Below are 18,885 nucleotides of genomic sequence, written 5' to 3'. Positions count from 1 at the left end.
AGGAGAGCCTTCAACACAAAAGGCAGAGATAAAACAAAGGAAACAGACAGTGCTCAATGTGGAGAAGCACAACTTCAAAAGACTAATTATCCTCAGAGAGAAAAATAGAACTTGCAGCTAGGAAACAAGAACAGGATGGTATTTTTAAAAAGAAGGAAAAAAGGGATCATCAAACTCTTGAAAGTGAAAATGGGGGCGGCTCAGTTGTTTAAGCCTCTGGAACCTGTCGTGATCTCAGCGTCCTGGGATCGAGCCCCGCATCGGGGTCTCTGCTCAGCAGCAAGACTACTTCTCCCTCTGCCTCTGTGATCCCTCTCCCTCTGTGATTGCTTTCGCTGTCTCTAAAATAAACAAAGTCTTAAAAGAAAAAAAAAAAAAAAAGTGAAAATGCAGTGGTCCAAATTTTAGCAAGGGAATCATTGTCAGAGGAAATTTTCCTGGAAGCCCAACGTAAAATGGATTAACATGGTATTTTATTAGCACAAATGTAGGTGAAGGCATGTGTGGCTGGAAACTCAGGGGAAAGAAGGTCATGTTCTCACACCCCTGTCATGGCTGCTCCTGCTACTTTGCTCTACTTACATTCTGAATCCTTCTTTGGGATGTTATTCCCACTTTTCTGCAAAGTCACTGGTGTTCATGTTTGTTAATGTAATAATATTGATAATACCTCTGAAGTTAGATGTAGGAGATACTCCTATTCAAACTGGTTTCATTTTTTTAAAAGACTATTTATTTCTGAGAGAGAGAGAATGAGAGAGCACAAGTAGGGGAAGCAGCAGCCAGAGGGAGAAGCAGTCTCCCTACCAAGCAAGAAGCCAGATGTGGGACTCGATCCCAGAACCTTGGGATTGTGACCTGAGCAGAAGGTATATGTTTAACTGACTGAGCCCCCCACGCACCCCAAAACTAGTTTCACTAATACAGATACTTATTATCTCACCAAACAGGAAGTGGTTTTCAGGGTCAGCAGATTCAGTGGTTGGAAAAGGGGCTGGGACTCCTATATATATATATATATATATATATATATATTTTTTTTTTTTTTTTTTAGATTATTTTATTTATTAGAGAGAGAGAAAGAGATCACAAGTAGGCAGAGAGGCAGGCAGAGGGGGAGGGGGAAGCAGGCTCCCTGCTGAGCAGAGAGCCCGACGTGGGGCTCGATCCCAGGACCCTGGGATCATGACTGGAGCCAAAAGCAGAGGCTTTAACTCACTGAGCCACCCAGGCGCCCCATGGGACTCCTGTATTACTTGATATCTTAAAAATTACGTGCATTGATCACTTTCATTTTCTTAAAAATGCCATTTGTGCTTGCTACAGAAAGAAAAAGATCATACTGAAATGAGCACGTACCAAATTTTAATATATCGGAGACCACTGATGCATTCACTTTTCCTACTCAATCAAGAATTTTTATATAGACCTCCTGTCATGTCTGTGCATTCAAACGTGCTTATTAATAGATCACTGTTCAGGAATGTCAAAGCTCTGCCCTGGCTTTTTAAGATTCAGGCCTGTCCATTCTTGTATAGTTGTGCAAGGGAGTGTATCTTTACACACGTTAAGCACAATCAAATGTCCAGCAAGACCCAGGAATTCTGTCACATAGTCTAGTCACAGCATAATGGCCAGTTATGGAATAAGGAGTGAAGAAATAACAAATCCAGAAGCTACAGTTTGTGATTCCACGTTGTTTTGTTGTTGTTGCTTTTTTTTTTGTTGTTGTTTTTTAAGATTTTATTTGAGAGAGAGAGACCGTGAGAGGGAGATATTACAAACAGGGGGGAGGGTAGAGGGAGAAGCAGACTCCCCACTGAGCGGCGAACCCAACTTGGGACTCAATCTCAGGACCCTGGGATCATGATCCGAGCCGAAGGTAGACGCTTAACCTACTGAGCTACTCAGGCACCCCCAGACAAAATTATTCTGCTAAAATATTTCATCACCATGCATCTGCATTGTGCAAAATTAGAAAATATCCAGATTACCTCATAGAATCAGAATCTGAAAAGTAATCCGTTTTTTCCTGTGAAAAAAGATTTTTAAAAACTTTAAAGTTTTAAGCAGTCTCTACATCAAGTATGGGGGCTCGGACCTGAAACCCTGAGATCAAGAGTCATATGCTCCACTGACTGAGCAAATAGGTGCCTCTGAAATAACAGATTTATTTTTACTTTTTATTTTTTAACATAATTTTTTTAATTAACATAAAATGTATTATTAGCCCCAGGGGTACAGGTCTGTGAATCACCAGTTTTGTATTTCACAGCACTCACCATAGCACATACCTTCCCCAATGTCCATAACCCCACCACCCTCTCCCTAGCCCTCTCCACCAGGCAACCCCCAGTTGGTTTTGTGAGACTAAGAGCCTCTTATGGTTTGTCTCCCTCCCAATATCCCATCTTTTTTCATTTATTCTTTTCCTACCCCCCAAACTCCCCACGTTGCCTCTCTACTTCCTCCTATCAGGGAGATCATATGATAATGGTCTTTGATTGACTTATTTTGCTAAGCATAATAGCCTCTAGTTCCATCCATGTAGTTGCAAATGGCAAGAGAAGTAACAGATATTAAGGAGGCAGTTGCCAGAGATGTTTCAAGTTGGGTTAATTTTACACAGCAAAATTTACTGGGATCTATAAAGAAACTAAGGCAAAGCATATATGGCTCCCCCTGGGTTAAATGAAAATGTAACTCATGCTCAAAGTTATGCATTACTTTTATAAAAAAAAATTAGTTCGCCCATTTAAAAATTCAAAATAGAATTGGTCATTCATATTATATATTTTACAATTTAGCTGTCTAAAAACTTCCTTTGCAAGAATGTAGTAGCAAAAACAGGATTTAGAGTCTAAAGATGAAGTTGAGATCTAGTACCTAGGAAAGAAAATTCCCCTTCAGGTCCTTACCATCGTATGCAACCACCTCACCAGAGTGGGGTGAAAAACAGAAGGAATCAACGGGCTAGTGCACGTGCATGTAGCATACTACTGGATGAGGGTTATTACTCTTTTTCTCAGGTTATATTTCTCTGTCTTCGATACCATCGTGATCTTGGTTTCCCAAAGGTCCTAACCAAGTAACTAATGTGAAACTATTTTGCAGGTCTGAAGCAGTCATCCCAATGTAAAGAAACGACATGCAAACTCTAAAGCCTTTCTAAATTATCCCAGCGCTGCTGCAGTGTTTGGTAAAGGACATACACCAACTGTAAGGAGCCTCAACCTGTGCAGTTTCATCACAGTGTGTCATTTTTCACAAGTGAAATGTGATGACGATGTACAAGTAACAGGCTTGGAAGCTTCTCTGGAAGTTTTTCATGTATTTTTAAATTATACTCTTAACAGTAAAACTCTTAAAAAGATATTTTATGATTACATCACAGCAAGCCATTGTTAATAGAACAAAGAAAGGCTAAAAGACAAGTGAATTATTTAATTAAATATGCACAGCTATCAATGTGGGTTTTCTTTTTTTTTCCTTTTTAAAGATTTTATTTATTTGACAGAGAGAGACACAGCGAGAGAGGGAACACAAGCAGGGGGAGTGGGAGAGGGAGTAGCAGGCTTCCCACCGAGCTGGGAGCCTGATGTGGGGCTCCATCCCAGGACCCTGGGATCATGACCTGAGCCGAAGGCAGAGGCTTAACGACTGAGCCACCCAGGCGCCCCTCAACGTGTTTCTTAAAACAATGAGACTGAGGTATGTCCACTGAAGTCAGGCATTTTGGTACCACTTCTCTTACCAACTGGAATCAGATATTAAAAATTTCTGTGATCTTGAAGGTCTTGTTATACTTGAGAGGACTTTTTTCTTTTGGCCACGAGATTTTTCAGGAAAAATTCACCTATTAAGGAAAAATGAAAATACATTAATATCAATTTAATGTAAATTTCAGAATTATACTTCCATGTTTCCCTTCTTTTTAGCCATTTTTTTTTTTTTTTAATGTTAAGCTCTACGCCCACTGTGGGGCTTGAACTCGTGACCCTGAGATTAAGAGGCACAGACTCCACCAAATGAGCCAGCCAGGCACCCCGTTAGCTTTATCTTTCTTTTTTTTTTTTTAAAGATTTTATTTATTTATTTGACAGAGAGAGACACAGTGAGAGAGGAAACACGAGCAGGGTGATCGGCAGAGGGAGAAGCAGCCTTCTCGCCAGGCAGGAAGCCCAATGCGGGGCTTGATCCCGGGCCCTGAGATCACGACCCGAGCAGAAGGCAGATACCCAATGACTGAGGCACCCAGGAGCCCTGCTTTATCTCTTTCTCCCTCTCTTTTTTTTAAAAAGTAAACTCTACCCCCATTGCTTACAAAAATTTTTTTATCACTAGTCTCTGTTACTCTTTCTAGTACCTCAATATTGTAAAGATGACCCTATTATGTCTGTGGGTCTGCTTTTGAACATTTATTCCACTCTACGTGCACTATCTATTCCTTGTCTCTGACAAAGCATTGCTGTTGGCACGATTCATTTCAGAGAGCAATTCTGCTACGTTATTAGCCTGGATCTGATGTTTATAAAACAGACCTTATTGCAGTTGAGCCGACTCATCTGATGGAATCCCGTTAGCTTATCCCCCTCTAGGGAGGCAGGAGCTCTTCATTTACAACGGGCCTGCTCCCCACCCCCTCGGTGTGCCTGTGCATTAAGACAGCTGCTTAGAGGGGGCACATTCCCTTCTCAGGTCATTAGGGTTCCATTTAGTGTCTCACTGTTCCCGCACGGCTCAGTGCTTATTGGCAGAGCCCAGCACCGCAGGCCTGGTTTTATGAGGAGTCTGATGAACTTTGCTTTGTCATCTTAATATCCTAGTATAACTGCAATGAGCGTATCTGTACCCAATCGCCAAAAATCCCAAGGTTCACAACCCAGCCAAGTAATGAAGAGTTAGCCACGCTATCTAAATCTGGCAGGAGTAGAACCAACATTCTCAGACCCTAACCCATCAGCTGAGTCTAATGCTCTACATAGTAGAATTCGATCTTTTACTGGTAACTTTAAAAAGTTCATAATTTACTTTCTTATAAATGTTAAAAATTTTCCTTAAAAAAAAAGAAATAAAAACCCCTTTCAAATGATTTTACTTTACTCTAACCACTCCGGAAGCTGATGTTAGTTCTATCCTTTACAAAGGTTTTCAGCTTGCTGGCAGAATTCTTCTTGCTTGAAGAATAAATCACTTTATTGGCTTCCAAAGTCCCCACATCCTGTGAGTCAGTGTTGATTCAAAGTCTTGGGTTTTATAACTAGGATAAGCTGTGGTTAGTTCATTGAAATGTCTTGAATTTCTTTACAGGAGCACACTGAATATCACTCATACATGAACATTAGTTTTTATCAAAAGAATGTGTGCCTAATTTAAATGTATCTGTGATTGTTCTTAAAGATTTTATTTATTTATTTGACAGACAGAGATCACAAGGAGGCAGAGAAGCAGGCAGAGAGAGAGGAGGAAGCAGGCTTCCTGCTGAGCAGATAGCCAGATGCAGGGCTCAGTACCAGGACCTTGGGATCATGACCTCAGCCGAAAGCAGAGGTCTTAACCCAATGAGCCATCCAGGTGCCCCTATATCTGTGATTTAAGCCCAATATGTAACACAGTCATCTAAAAGATCATTTACGGTAATCACGTAGTTTAGACCTATCCAAAAAAATAACACTTATTCTTCAAGAAATTATAATTGTGAAATCCAACTGACAGGGAAAACATTATAAACATTTTTTTGGATTAAATTTGGGCTTCAGATATGTCCTCATAGACTTTTTGATGGCCACGATCACATGACTTTTTAACCCTTGGAAAAGGCTTTTCATTTTGTAAGTCAGCTCAAGCTCCTAATCAAAATAAGAGCTGAGATTACAAAGTGAAGAACTGCAGTGTGGCTAGCAAAAAGAGTCGAAATTTCTATATGGAAAAGAATCTTAAAATTTTTTCCTATCGCCTCTGGGAGAAAACCATAAAGATATTAATGGGTATGCAGCACCCATCAGGATTTAAACTGATCTGAAATTAGGAGTTTATTTAGAGATGCAGCTGGCACGGCTGTCAAATGAATACACATTTTTCAGAAAACGGTGTTATATACTTCACTGGTATTTGTCATTTCTGAATAACCTACTACTGAAAGCCACACAAAGAATAAGCTAATTACTCCTGTTTTCATTACAGTGGCTGAGCTAGAAAGGGGGAGGGAACTCTTTATTTAAGGAAAAAAAACAGGTTTAAGAGAAATTTTTCCTTAACAAGTCCTCTATGGAGCAAAGTTCCTAAGATGTTCCAAAAAAACAATTCTTCCTTCAAAAGGCAAGCACAGCTATTGTAATATTAACGTGGAAACTTACGGTCTGAATAAAACTATCCCCCGCAGTGTAACTTACCTGCTTTATATGAAGAACGCACCAGAGGGCCACTAGCAGTATAATGAAATCCAAGTTCATTTCCTACTTTTTCCCAGTATTTGAACTTCTCAGGAGTAATGTACTCTTCAACCTACATTTAGAGAATTCATTCAGATAGATTTTAGAATTTCCCTAAAGCATTGTGATTCTGTAGAAAATCTACGCTCATGCATTCAGGATGGTTTTCACTTCGTAATTTATCCAGTTGCCTTGAGGCTTTTGCCTCTCCATCCTCACAGATGACCTGCCTGCTGGTTACTAGGCCTATCAGCACTTGATTACAGAGGGAAAACATCAGTTTCATAGTACATTAGCTATTCTGAAAGTTGTAAAAGATGAGATCACCTACAGAGATTATATATCTGTATTCCCCCTTTGTGGACTAACAGGTATAATCAAGAATTAATCACACCTATCGGGTTCTTGAGGACCAGACTTCCTGGTCTTGTCTTGTCTCTTGTGCTCAGCCCTGTGTCTGGCACACGGTCACTAGTCTACAAGTTTCTTGAATGAATGAATGTTCAATACAGAAATAAGAAGACAGACTCTTTATTTTTACTTCACCTCTGGCTCTCACATAACTCTAAAACCAATCACGAGATGACCATGTGTGAAAGAATGCAATTTCCCAACTATTTAATTTTTTCTGTACATTCACTTAAGTCACACAATTTTCAGGGCAGCAAAAATGTGCCAGTATTATCTGCTGGCTTTATGCCGACAAATGGGAACCGGGACTTGGAAATATACATGGAACGTTACACTAGAACGTCAGCAGTTTCTCAGTTGTGCCTATGGATGACAAAGATTTAATTCAAACTGCCAGTGAACATTCGGCAACTCAAGATGGCAATACCTTAAGGTGGCGTTTTGTTGGCTGCATATATTGTCCTAAGGTCAAACAGTCCACATCGGCCTCCCGAAGTGCTACAGAAAAAAGGCACACATTACATTAGCAGATTTTTAACAAGATTTTTTAGTTTAAAAAATATGTATTTTATTTTTAAGTAATCTCTACACCCAAAAGGGGGTATGAATTTACAATCCTGAGGTCAAGAGTTGCATGCTCCATAGACCAGACCAGCCAGGCACCCCAAGATTTTTTTTAAGTAACCTCTACACCCAAAGTGGGATTCAAATTCTGAACCCTGAGATCTAGGGTCATATGTTGGGGAGTAAGACTGTATCTATCCATTCAAAAGAGCCAGGGAATATGAAAAGGATTGAAAACATAGGAATGAGAAAGATACTCATGAGTGGCTGAGAGAAAGAAGGACAAGGTACTCTAATACTTTGCAATAAATGCTCAAATATGGGTGAAGGGGTTTCAAGCAAGAGTCTGTTAGGTAGAAAAGAAATGAACAGTATATGAAAGGCCTGACATCACCTGTATTATAGGCCAGACTTGCTGTACGCAGTTTTACTAACTGTGCAAGATATGCTCTGGGGGATGTGATTTGACCTCTCACATATCAGAATCTTTCTAGTAAAACTGTAGTTTTACTCTAGTAAAGAGGAACTTTTCATTACTATTCACACTTGGTACTCACAGAACCAATAATTAACTGCAAGTAGGCAAAGGATCCTCATGTAAGTAACAGGCTGTTTTTTTTTTTTTTTTGCAATTTATAAAGCCCAAGAATCACAAAGCATATGGGCTTATGAGACTAAGATTCAGCCAAGTCCAAAGCACATCATGTTATGTGACAATGTTACCAGTCAGCTCTTCCTCAGAGGCCTGGCTTCATCTTACTCATCTCGTCAGGCCTGTGAAAGCTCCTGGCCCCTGGCTGGCTCTTACAACTAGGCAATGACTACATAAGACATGTGGATAAAATCTTATTTTCACTTGATTAAAGGGTACAGAATAAAATGAGGTACCAATTTCATGTCCTGAGATTTCTGCGTATCATTCCATAATGTTCTAAGAAAACATACTTCTGGGTGCCTGGGTGGCTCAGTCGGTTAAGCATCTGCCTTTGGCTCAGGTCATGCTCTCTGGGTCCTGGGATCCCCACATTGGGCTCTCTGCTCAGCGGCGAGTCTGCTTCTCCCTTTTATCCTCCCTCTGTGCGCTCCCTCTCCCTCGAGTAAATACATAAAATCTTAAAAAGAAAAGAAAACATACTTCCCTTCCCTTTTATGCTGCTGTTATAATCATATCCTGCACTTTGTTCTTACTGGCACTTTTGTTGACACTATGGAGGAAATGTAACATGGCCTTCAAAATGGGGTTCCTGCTATTACTCAAATCAAATGAAAAAGAGTTTTCGTTTTTCAATTTTTTTTACCTTTCAGTGTTGCATATACTTGCTCATCATTTTCGCCTAAACCCAACATTATAGATGTTTTAGAAATCACATTGGGCCGAACCTCCTTGGCATGTTTCAGTACACGCAGAGACTGGTTGAAATTGGCCCGGGGATCACGAACTTTCCTTGAAAACAGCAGAGCTGTTGTCAGCAAGAATAACCACAAGTTCAACTAAGTACATAGTTATGCAAGCCATCTCCAAGACCAGAAAGGACATTCTGGACATCATATTACACCATGTGGTTCAATACCAGCATTTGTGAACAAATATCTAGCTGTTACTTTTGTAAGGAAAATCAGGCTTCAGTGGGCCCCAAGTTCTGTCTACTTTTAAGGCCTTTCAAGCCTGGGGCAGAGAAAACTAGAACAGAATAATTCAGTTTATGAATTACTCATTGAGAAACCCAAATTCAAAGCGGAAAATGAGTGATTGTAAGGGATAGTCAAGAAAGAAGAGAAAAAGAGTAGAAGTAAGAAAATCTTAATACTGGACAAAGGAAAAACTGTTTAACATGAATCCACATTTCAGAGGACTGCAACTTTTATGTTCAGTTCTTTTCTAAAGACCAAGCTGCCCTCTGCTGGTGAGGATATGACACTGACACCTCTTAGGTAAAAATGCATGATTCTGGAATTTTCACTGGAAAGGATAATGTTTCTTAAGTGAAACCAAGGAAATTGGCACCCACTGGCGGTAGTATCATGAGAAATGACAGGGCTGGAACAGGCTGTGTGTTAGACTTCAACAGCCGCCAAGCCACCATGTTTTAAATGGTGAGAAGGCCGAAAGGACAGAGTTGCTGATCAGTTGATGTTAATCCAGTATTTGTTTGAATCCTAATGCACCTTTATTTTGTGTAACTGACTTGCTGGTATTTTTAATCAGAGACCAGTTCACAGGAAGGAAGAAAGGAAACCAATTTGTGAATTTAAAAATAACCACAAAACTGACAACACCAAACACAATTACTCTAGAAAGTATTTCTCCATTGACTTTGTCATGTTCCCTAATGTTTATGATTTAGTGGAAATGCTGATTATTGTTTACCATACTTTTTCAAGTTCTATAATACAGATAATGTGTAGCAGCTACTAAGCTCACTGCCAAATATACTTTACTAAAATTAAATAAACATTAATTTTGCCTGAAGGTTAATTTTCTTTTTGAAATATGAATATGGTCATTAATGTGGCATAGCAATCTGTAAATTTTCCTAATTATTAACATTATTAGAAAGAACAGTACCTACTTTTAGGAGATTGAAAATACATCTGAATGAGAACAGTGTTTCTTTTGTATCACTTATTGCATATTTTAGTGCCAAATGTGTTTTTTAAGTCTTTTCTTTCTAGAATTACAATCAGAGTAGTTGCTCTTGTATTATTTTTTCTTATTTTTGAAAACTATTCTTTGAAAAAAAGAACTCATTGGCACTTGCAATATGATACTATTTAAAAAAGGAAAAGACGCTCATGATGTGTCTGCACCAAAACATACAAACGTGCATATAAATACACACACTTAGGTTACAGTAATTGATACTACTGGGTGGAAATATTATGCTTGATGCTTATGCTCTTTTTGTTGGCTATTTTCTGATTTTCAAAAAATTTTCTGATTTTCCTATAATACATATATATTGCTTTTGTTAAGAAAAAAAAGAGCTCATTTTGTAAAAGTCAAATAGGAAGTCCTCCCCTGAAAAAAGTGAGAAAATAGAGTAGATTCTCGCCCTCCAAACTTGCCAGCGTTGCTCTGTACATGAAATCACCTCTGTAATTCTGGAACTGTTTCTATATTATGTGCATAGACATCCAATCCTGACAGAACAACTTTTTCTATTGCTTTTAGATCTCCTCGGAAATCAGGAGTGAGACATTCCACAAGAATTTTTGGATTCCTATGGGGGGGAAAAAAATAAAAGCATCAAACTGAGGCAAAAAATTGACAAGGTTATTGCTCAAAACAGAAATTACCAGTAATCATTTGGTATTGGTTTCAACATAGTAATCTTTAGAATCCTAAATGTTCAATGCCAATCCTAATCTTTAAATCCTAAATGTTCAATGCCAAGGAAAGGCATGAACATCCAAATGTTCATATATAAACCATTATATGAAAAAAATTCTGAACATCAAATATTATGTACACAGCAGTTAATACAGATCTGTTGCAAATAGTGATCAGAATAAATTTTGAGATTAATAGACTTATACTTTATTAAGCAGGTATTAAGATAATAATGTTGCTCAAAACAATTAAAATGTAAACATAAAACATGAAATAAAAAATATCTTTTTATTCTTTGGAAAGTAAATTGGGACATTTCTTATGTGAATGCAAATAGTATTCGATTGCTTTAATTCTGGTTTCTGTAAAAATTCATCATATAGTGTCATCTTCTTTTCCTCAGGCAAATATTTCACAAGTGCTGTGGGTTTTAAAAACGATTTTCTGAGCTGCTGAGTCATGAGTTTGCTTAAATGAAATACAAGTTAAACATTAATCTTCTTATTTATATTCTGGCTATATCTATGCATTCAAGCATTAAAACGTGAACTAGGTCATAGTGCTGTTCCCTTTGACAGCAGTAGAAATGACTAGGACAGCTGATAAATTCTTTCACAAACCCAATGGCCAAGTTTCTGGAGCTATTTCCTGAGAGAAGAGATGTAGAAAGGACCACATACATACCCTTTCATAGATAAGAGATGTTGAAAGAACACAGCTTATAACTCAGTTTTTTTACTTGTAAAGCTGAGACTCATCAGTAGTTTGTGATATCAGTTTAGTGGGTTGTAAGCAGAACTTTTTAAAGTAAACTATTAAAAAAACAGAAAACACTGGGGGATCATTAAAAAACATTTACTAAGTGCCAGGTGCTCAACTAGCACTATGCTGTAGGAAGCAAGCGTAACTCCTTCTTCAGTGCTTTTTAAATAGATGGGATTAAATTTTTTTTTTTTAAAGATTTTATTTATTTATTTGACAGAGAGAGATCACAAGTAGACAGAGAGGCAGGCAGAGAGAGAGAGAGGGAAGCAGGCTCCCTGTTGAGCAAAGAGCCTGATGCGGGACTCGATCCCAGGACCCTGAGATCATGACCTGAGCCAAAGGCAGTGGCTTAACCCACTAAGCCACCCAGGCTCCCTGGGATTAAATATTAATAAAATGTGGATCATGGGTAAATTTCCCAGGGTATATGAATATGGATAAAATCTATACCAAGTATTGCATACTTTAACAGTGTGGGAAATTATCTCCTTCTATATACTTCTAGATGGTGATTTATTCACTATTAGTGCTGGGGAAGTCTGCAGATTTATCCATCTTTTAAAAATTATCCCAAGTTAAAACTGCCACTCAAATATGATGGACAGGTTCTATGATCTAAAGGTCTGTAAGTCTGTGCTGCTGAATCCCTAAAATTTTATGCAAATATGTATTTGTATGTTTGGACAGACTTTTTCTGGAGAAAAGACCATATAATTTCTAGGAGGTGATCAGAAGGGTTTATAATCCCCTAAAAGGTTAATGACCTCCACTTTAAGGTAAACACCTTAAAGAAACTGAATTCAGATGGGCTAAAGAAAAGTCCTCAAATTACACAAGCAAATGCAAAAAAAACAAGTACCTTTCCTTTAAGTATGCTACAGTCTTCGCAAAATGCTCAGCTCCTCCATCAGGCAAATCTAGAAACAAAAGGGTCCACTGCTCAAGATGATGTCACAGGTTATTAAGGGCCAATTTCTGGAAGAGGCAATGATGACCCACTAACCATCTCGATCCACAGACGTCAAGACCACATAATCCAGACCCCACTCTGCAATTGCCTTTGCAGTGTTGTAGGGCTCCCTGGCATCCAGCGGAGGCGGATTTCTTGCAGTTTTAACAGAACAAAATCTGCAACCTCTTGTACATGTGTCACCCATCAGCTAGAACAGAAATGTTATAATTTAAAACACACAGATGGATGACCCAAAAGAGCATATGCTGAGAGAATAAAGCGAGTTACCAAAAAATGCATATAGTTTGATTCCGCTTATACGAAATTTGAAACATTCAAATTAAGGAATTTGTTGAGGAATACAGATATATATAACAAAACTGGAAAGAAAAGGAAATGAGAAGTTCAGAATTAAAAACTGTTAAAAGGAGGGGCGCCTGGGTGGCTCCGCTGGTTAAGCATCTCAGCTCAGGTATAGATCTCAGGGTCAAGAGTTCAAGCCCCATGTTCAGCTCCAAGCTGAGTGTGGAGGCTCCTGAAAAAAACAACTGTTAAAGGGAAAAAAAAATGGTGATGAGATCAGGAAAGGCTGTACAGGGGGGCTTCAAAGATAATGTTAATGTCCCACCCTCAAACTGGAGGGTATCAGGCTGTCTATTACACTGTTACTCTTTAAAAACTCATATAGTGGGGCGCCTAGGTGGTTCAGTGGGTTAAGCCTCTGCCTTGGGCTCAGGTAATGATCTCAGGGTCCCGGGATTGAGCCCTGCATTGGGCTCTCTGCTTGGCAGGGAGCCTGCTCCCCCCCCACCCCCGCGCTTTGTCAAATAAATAAATAAATAATCTTTTTAAAAAAAGTAATAAAACCTCATGTAGTATATAAAGATTCTTTTTTTTTTTTTTTTTAAGACTTTATTTATTTATTTGACAGACAGAGATCACAAGAAGCAAAGAGGCAGGCGGGGGCGGGGGGGTGGTGGGAAGCAGGCTCCCTGATGAGCAGACAGCCCGATATGGGGCTCGATCCCAGGACCCTGGGATCATGACCTGAGCCAAAGGCAGAGGCCCCAACACACTGAGCCACCCAGGCGCCCCTTGTATAAAGATTCTTTTGTACCTATTTAATATTAATAAAAATCATTTTAAAGGAAATACTCAATTAACACATCAACATGTAGGCCTCCGTGAGAGTTAAACAGAAGCCACAGCTCCTTCTTGTTAAATACATATAATCTGCTTCCTCTGGGTTATTCTTCAGGATGCTGCTTCTGCAGCTACAGGTCACTACCATGTTCTGCCCCCGGCTAAGCACAGCCATTGCAGATCTTCTGGGGCCACTGGAGTTTCAAAGCTGAAAATGATGGGCTGAGATTTGGAGCTGAGATTTGAAAGCTCCTCTTTATGTTTAACTCCTCCCCTTAGGGGGTGGGACTAATAGCTATGGTTCCAATATCCCATAGGGATTTATCGAAACAATGAACTCTTCCTAAAAACCAGTCATGAGTCAGTGGGGAAGGGCCAGGCAAGGGATGAAACCGGAGATTTCCATCATGGAGTGTTCAATATCACTCCTTCCTTCAAGAACTTGGGTTTTGTAACTTGGATAAGCTCCACGGTCAGCTCTGTTTCATAAGAATCCTTGGTTCCTCAGGTGGATAGCCTCCTGCTCCTCATGTACAACTCAGACTTTCCCAGACAAGTATGAACTTTCAGCTGTACCCAATTTAGATTTAACCCCAGTATCTCAATCTCCAAACCCCTCTGGACAAACATGATAGAGTGCACAGTTAGTACCAATTCTGACTCCACCTTATTAAGCCTATATGTCTCACTCTTTGTCATTTAACTTGCAGGGCCCGCCTCCAGGGGGAGGAGCTTATGTCTCTACCTCCCCTGATGTTCAGGTTGGCCATGTGATTTGCTTTGGCCAACAGAATGATAGCAGCCATGGCCAAAAAGATGCCTCAAATGTGCCTGGATGGTTGGCTTGCCCTCTGGTGCTCTTTCCATTCTTTATGATGAAGAATTTGGCATAGAGACCTGCTGATCTAAGGAAAATAAAGCTCTGTGGAGCAGACCTGAACCCTGAGACCTCAACCTACTTCCTGCAGTCCAGTTTTAGCCCAGTCGAGATCAGCTGTACCCCAGGCAACTAAAGGGTCATGAGAGAGAAAAATAAATGCTTATTATTGTATAGGGGAAAAAAGTTAATCAATCATGAATAACATTTCCAAAAATTAATAGAGGAGATATCTCAAGGCAGCACGTGATTAACTGTCAGATATATGGAAAAATCAATAACAGATTTATTCAGAGAAGGATGAGAGCACATCAGCCTAGATTTTTCTATCAGACTTTCAGACTTTTTTCCTTCATATTTCTCATGAATTCATATTTAACAAAAAATCTGGCCAGAGACTCAGAACGCACATCTTGAGGAGAAAGACATAAAATATTCCTTTCGGTTACTAGACTAAAACTTTTGAGTCCGAGGTTGTTCTTACCATGATTGTGGCTGTGGCGGTGGCATATTCTCCACCTCCCCAACACTCTCCAATGTTGGGACATCGAGCTTCCTCACACACCTGGGAATAATAAGGAATGGAATACAATCAAGTTGCAAATATTAACCAACTAAGCAAATCAGTGATCAGGCATTTTAAACTGTCCATTCTTTACAATGTATTTATGAAGAAATTCACTATTCAAAAATGTTATTAAACTGCCAAACTGTATATATATTAGGATCCCATTTTTAAATCAAAACAACATGAATGTGGGGCGCCTGGGTGGCTTAGTGGGTTGGGCCTCTGCCTTCGTGGCGTCATGGGATCGAGCCTCATATCGGGCTTCCTGCTTGGTGGGGGGCCTGCTTCTCCCTCTCTCGCTGTGTCTCTCTCTGTCAAATAAATAAATAAAACTTAAAAAAAGAACCACCAACATGAATGTATATATTTTACATGTGCAAAGAAGGTCTGGATGGAAATATGCTAAAAAATGAAATGGTGTAGTTAACATTTGGGATGGCATACATAATGCTTCACATTTAACATTATATTTTTTCCAATAAGTGTATTTAATTTGTAATATAAAATATACACAAAACCCCCCATTTCCCAAATTGTGGGGGAAAGAATCTTTTTTTTTTTGTATTATTAAATCTGAAATTAAGAAATACAATTAATTTTTCTTTCTTTTTTGCAAGGAAAATGACTTTAAAAAAATTTTTTTAAGATTTTATTTATTTGGGGACGCCTGGGTGGCTCAGTTGGTTGGACGACTGCCTTTGGCTCAGGTCATGATCCTGGAGTCCTGGGATCGAGTCCCGCATCAGGCTCCCAGCTCCATGGGGAGTCTGCTTCTCTCTCTGACCTTCTCCTCATTAATGCTCTCTCTCACTGTCTCTCTCTCAAGTAAATAAATAAAATCTTTAAAAAAAAAAAGATTTTATTTATTTGTCAGAGAGAGAGGGACAGAGAAAGAGCATGCACAGAAGCAGGGGGAGCAGCAGGCAGAGGGATAAGCAGGCTCCCTGCTGAGCAAGGACCCTGATGCCAATGCTGGACTCCATCCCATGACCTGGAATCATGACGTGGGCTGAAGGCAGACACTTAACCAACTGAGCCACCCAGGCGTCCTTAAAATTTTTTTTAAATTTTATTTTTAAGTAATCTCTACACCAAACATGGGGTTTGAACTCACAACCTCAAGATCAAAAGTTGCATGCTCTACTGAGACAGCCAGGTGCCCTGGGGGGAAATAATTTTTAAATATAGTTCCATTCCTGATACTAATGCATCCCTAAATATCTTTATTCACTTTCCTTGCTGTTTTTGATATGTGCTTTATTAAAGTGTAAGTAACACATATGCAGAAACATATGACTTTCAGTTAAGAGGGACATTTAATACTCTGAAACTTACTGTATGGAGATTCAAATTCCGCAATGTATTTTTCAGTTTATTGTAATTTTTCCCCATGGGAATCTCTGTCTTTAGCCATGGAGGTAGTCTTAACCTGAGGAAAGCCAAACATAACTATCCATTAACAAATATGTTCCCAAATAATCACGCAGCTTTGCTCTGTAACAATTCTTACTGCAGAGTTGGGTTTTTTCGCTCCATAATCCTGGGCTAACTCTTCTAATTTCTGCCAGAAGAGTGAGAACAGAGAGTCACATTTAGACTCGTTCAAACCACTTCAGAACACACTCATAATTGTGTCTAACAGAGCAATATGCTCATGTCTACCTTTTGCAAAGTCACAGAGTAAAACCATCCTAATGAAAGAATGAGGAAGTTTCTGAACATCTCATTCCCCAGTGAATAATACTGACAAAAAGTTCTATATGTGGTCAGAGAAAGGAGCGATCCCCCAAGTGTACTTTCTGCTCTGCATTCTAGATTTATGATGGTTATTACTGAAAAAAATCTAAAATTTGGAGAGAAGAATATGTTTCCTCAGGTTCCCCTTGACTTATATCCACTTGTGGAGTAAAAGTTGTTGGGTAAGGTCTCTCCCAAAACAATCTGCCCTCTGTGAAATTCCCTCACCATTCTTTTGAATTAAGGCAAGGTATCCGTAGGACATATGTACATAGAAGCAACAAGTTAGATCATCAATACGCAGTAACAATGGTAATTTCATCAAGATCAAATCGACTAGTAGCAAGGTGATAATGTTTGCTCTATGCAGAAATTTTATGCTGAATGCACAATGGGATGGCTAGGTCCTAGGAAGACTGAAGAACAACTATCAAAAGGCACAGAGGATTCCAACAATTTCAGCTATTTACCTGTTCTATGTCTGTATCACTTCTAATGATTTTTAGCTCAATTTGCCAAGTCTGATTTAATTTATAATCCAGGGCTTGGTTATACGTGAATATAATGCACAATGAAGGAATTTATCTCAAAATTTCAATTACCTTTCTCCCTTCTGGCGTTTTAAGTTTCCTTTATATTCATCCCACTTGCTCTTGTCCACAAGATCACCAGATAAAAAATCTTGAAGGTCTGGTCCATTTTGTAAGAATTCCTTTTTTTTATCTGGCAAGGAACTTACTGCTCTGACTGGACTGCATAAATATCTTCCAAATATCTAAAGAGAGTTCATTAGGACATGTTTTTAGTGAAATTTGAAGTAGCTTAGTTGGAACCTCCTTTAATACCTAAAAGTGAGGGTAGAACCAGAGAAATGATACAGAAATTATGTCGAACAATTTAAAAGCTTTGTGTAGGAGCTCAGAATCTAGGATTTAAGTCTCAAGAACAAAGGAAACCTAAAAGAGAATGGGAGCTAACAGTTTACTGCTAGAGATACAACAGATCTGGAAACCTTTGGACCTGGCTAACATGTCACACTTTCATGTAACCCACTTAACTACTAAAAGTCTGTCTTTCATACAGTTTAAACTGCAATAACTGGAGATGCCACAGCTCTGAATTTTCCGCTCTTGAGTCGAGTCAAGGACGTATGAAAGGAAATTTGCATTAAGTCTCTCCTCTCTGGGCTTTGGATAGGCATAGTGTTAAAACGTAGAGGTAACGCTCAGTTGGTTTTAAAGAACTGGAAGGAGGGAAACCAAACCTAATGTTTTAATTTTTTAGATTACATTCTATGTTTGAACACGGTAGTCCATTTGTTGACCATAAGAAAACACTGGCTTCTAGATCTGAACACGAACGTGTACAAGATAGCCAAAACACTAAAATTCACAAGTCAGTACATGCAACGCAAGAGAACCTTCAACAATTAAAAAAGAATGCCTGTTGGGGTGCTGCGGTATTGCTACTGCATTGGATCACTCTGCCTCTAAAGGCAGAACACAGGCTTTTGTTCTCACTGCCCAGACCGGTGTCTAGTACAAAGACTGACCCGAACACAAAGTAGGAATCTGGTGTGCTCAACGCCGTGCTCCTATAAAGCTCCAACTAATAATACAGGGTTCAGATCACTCTGATACGCGGGGCGGGTTGGCGGGGGGGGGGGTGGTGGAGGGGGGGAACCTCTCATCGCCTGCCAGAGAGACCTACAAACCAATACCAGAGACTCTACACGATCGTGTGTCGGTAGAATTAAATGAGATACTACATGAAAATTTTTAGAACAGCGTCTAGCTCAAGTAAACGCTAGTAAGTGCTGGCCTTATTATTGGGCGCAATAATAAAGAGATGGGAGCCCCTCCACCCCGGGCCCGCACCCTGCTCGACCCGCCGCTCACCCGGGGCCCCACGGTGCAGGCGGCGCCCCCGCAGCGTAGAGACATCCCTCTCTTTTTTTTCCTAGGAGGATCGAGGGATCACTAATTCCTGGGAAAGACAGATCAACACATCGTCGCTCGGTTTATGACGAGGAACCTGAGCCACCACAGACCCAGCGGTACTTGAGCTGCTCCGCGATTGGCTGCTTTAGCCTGGTAGGGTCGCGCG

The 18,885-nt window shown here is 39.6% G+C and overlaps 1 protein-coding gene across 2 annotated transcripts; it reads right to left on the bottom strand.

Moving 5' to 3' along the window:
- Nucleotides 1-3,608: 3,608 nt before the first annotated feature.
- On the bottom strand, nt 3,609-18,850 carry LIAS (lipoic acid synthetase). 2 transcript variants are annotated; one of them, XM_032334115.1, is made up of 11 exons: nt 18,678-18,846; nt 17,382-17,554; nt 16,378-16,471; nt 14,959-15,039; nt 12,506-12,662; nt 12,362-12,419; nt 10,499-10,627; nt 8,705-8,850; nt 7,270-7,340; nt 6,393-6,504; nt 3,609-3,856 (listed from the first exon to the last, which is right to left on the bottom strand). In XM_032334115.1, the coding sequence occupies exons 1-11, from the start codon at nt 18,720-18,722 to the stop codon at nt 3,801-3,803; spliced, it is 1,122 nt and encodes a 373-aa protein (XP_032190006.1). In that variant the 5' UTR covers nt 18,723-18,846; the 3' UTR covers nt 3,609-3,800. The 2 variants fall into 2 exon arrangements, with proteins under 2 accessions (XP_032190006.1, XP_032190008.1); XM_032334117.1 differs by lacking the exons at nt 12,362-12,419; nt 12,506-12,662; nt 16,378-16,471 and having other exon boundaries at nt 18,678-18,850.
- Nucleotides 18,851-18,885: the final 35 nt, after the last annotated feature.

Source organism: Mustela erminea, chromosome 2 (assembly GCF_009829155.1).
Source record: "Mustela erminea isolate mMusErm1 chromosome 2, mMusErm1.Pri, whole genome shotgun sequence".
Lineage (NCBI taxonomy): Eukaryota > Metazoa > Chordata > Mammalia > Carnivora > Mustelidae > Mustela > Mustela erminea.
Note: the sequence above shows the minus strand (reverse complement) of the source record. Positions and strands in the feature narration are given on the sequence as shown.

What these genes read in the sequence shown, in the direction of transcription:
- LIAS (XM_032334115.1), bottom strand. Translation starts at nt 18,722, where the DNA reads ATGTCTCTACGCTGCGGGGGCGCCGCCTGCACCGTGGGGCCCCGG. An exon ending in GTAGCATACTTAAAGGAAAG is followed by an intron (nt 10,628 to 12,361) that starts GTACTTGTTTTT and finishes TCCCCCCCATAG; the next exon opens with GAATCCAAAAATTCTTGTGG. An exon ending in GCGTTCTTCATATAAAGCAG is followed by an intron (nt 3,857 to 6,392) that starts GTAAGTTACACT and finishes TTTCCTTAATAG; the next exon opens with GTGAATTTTTCCTGAAAAAT.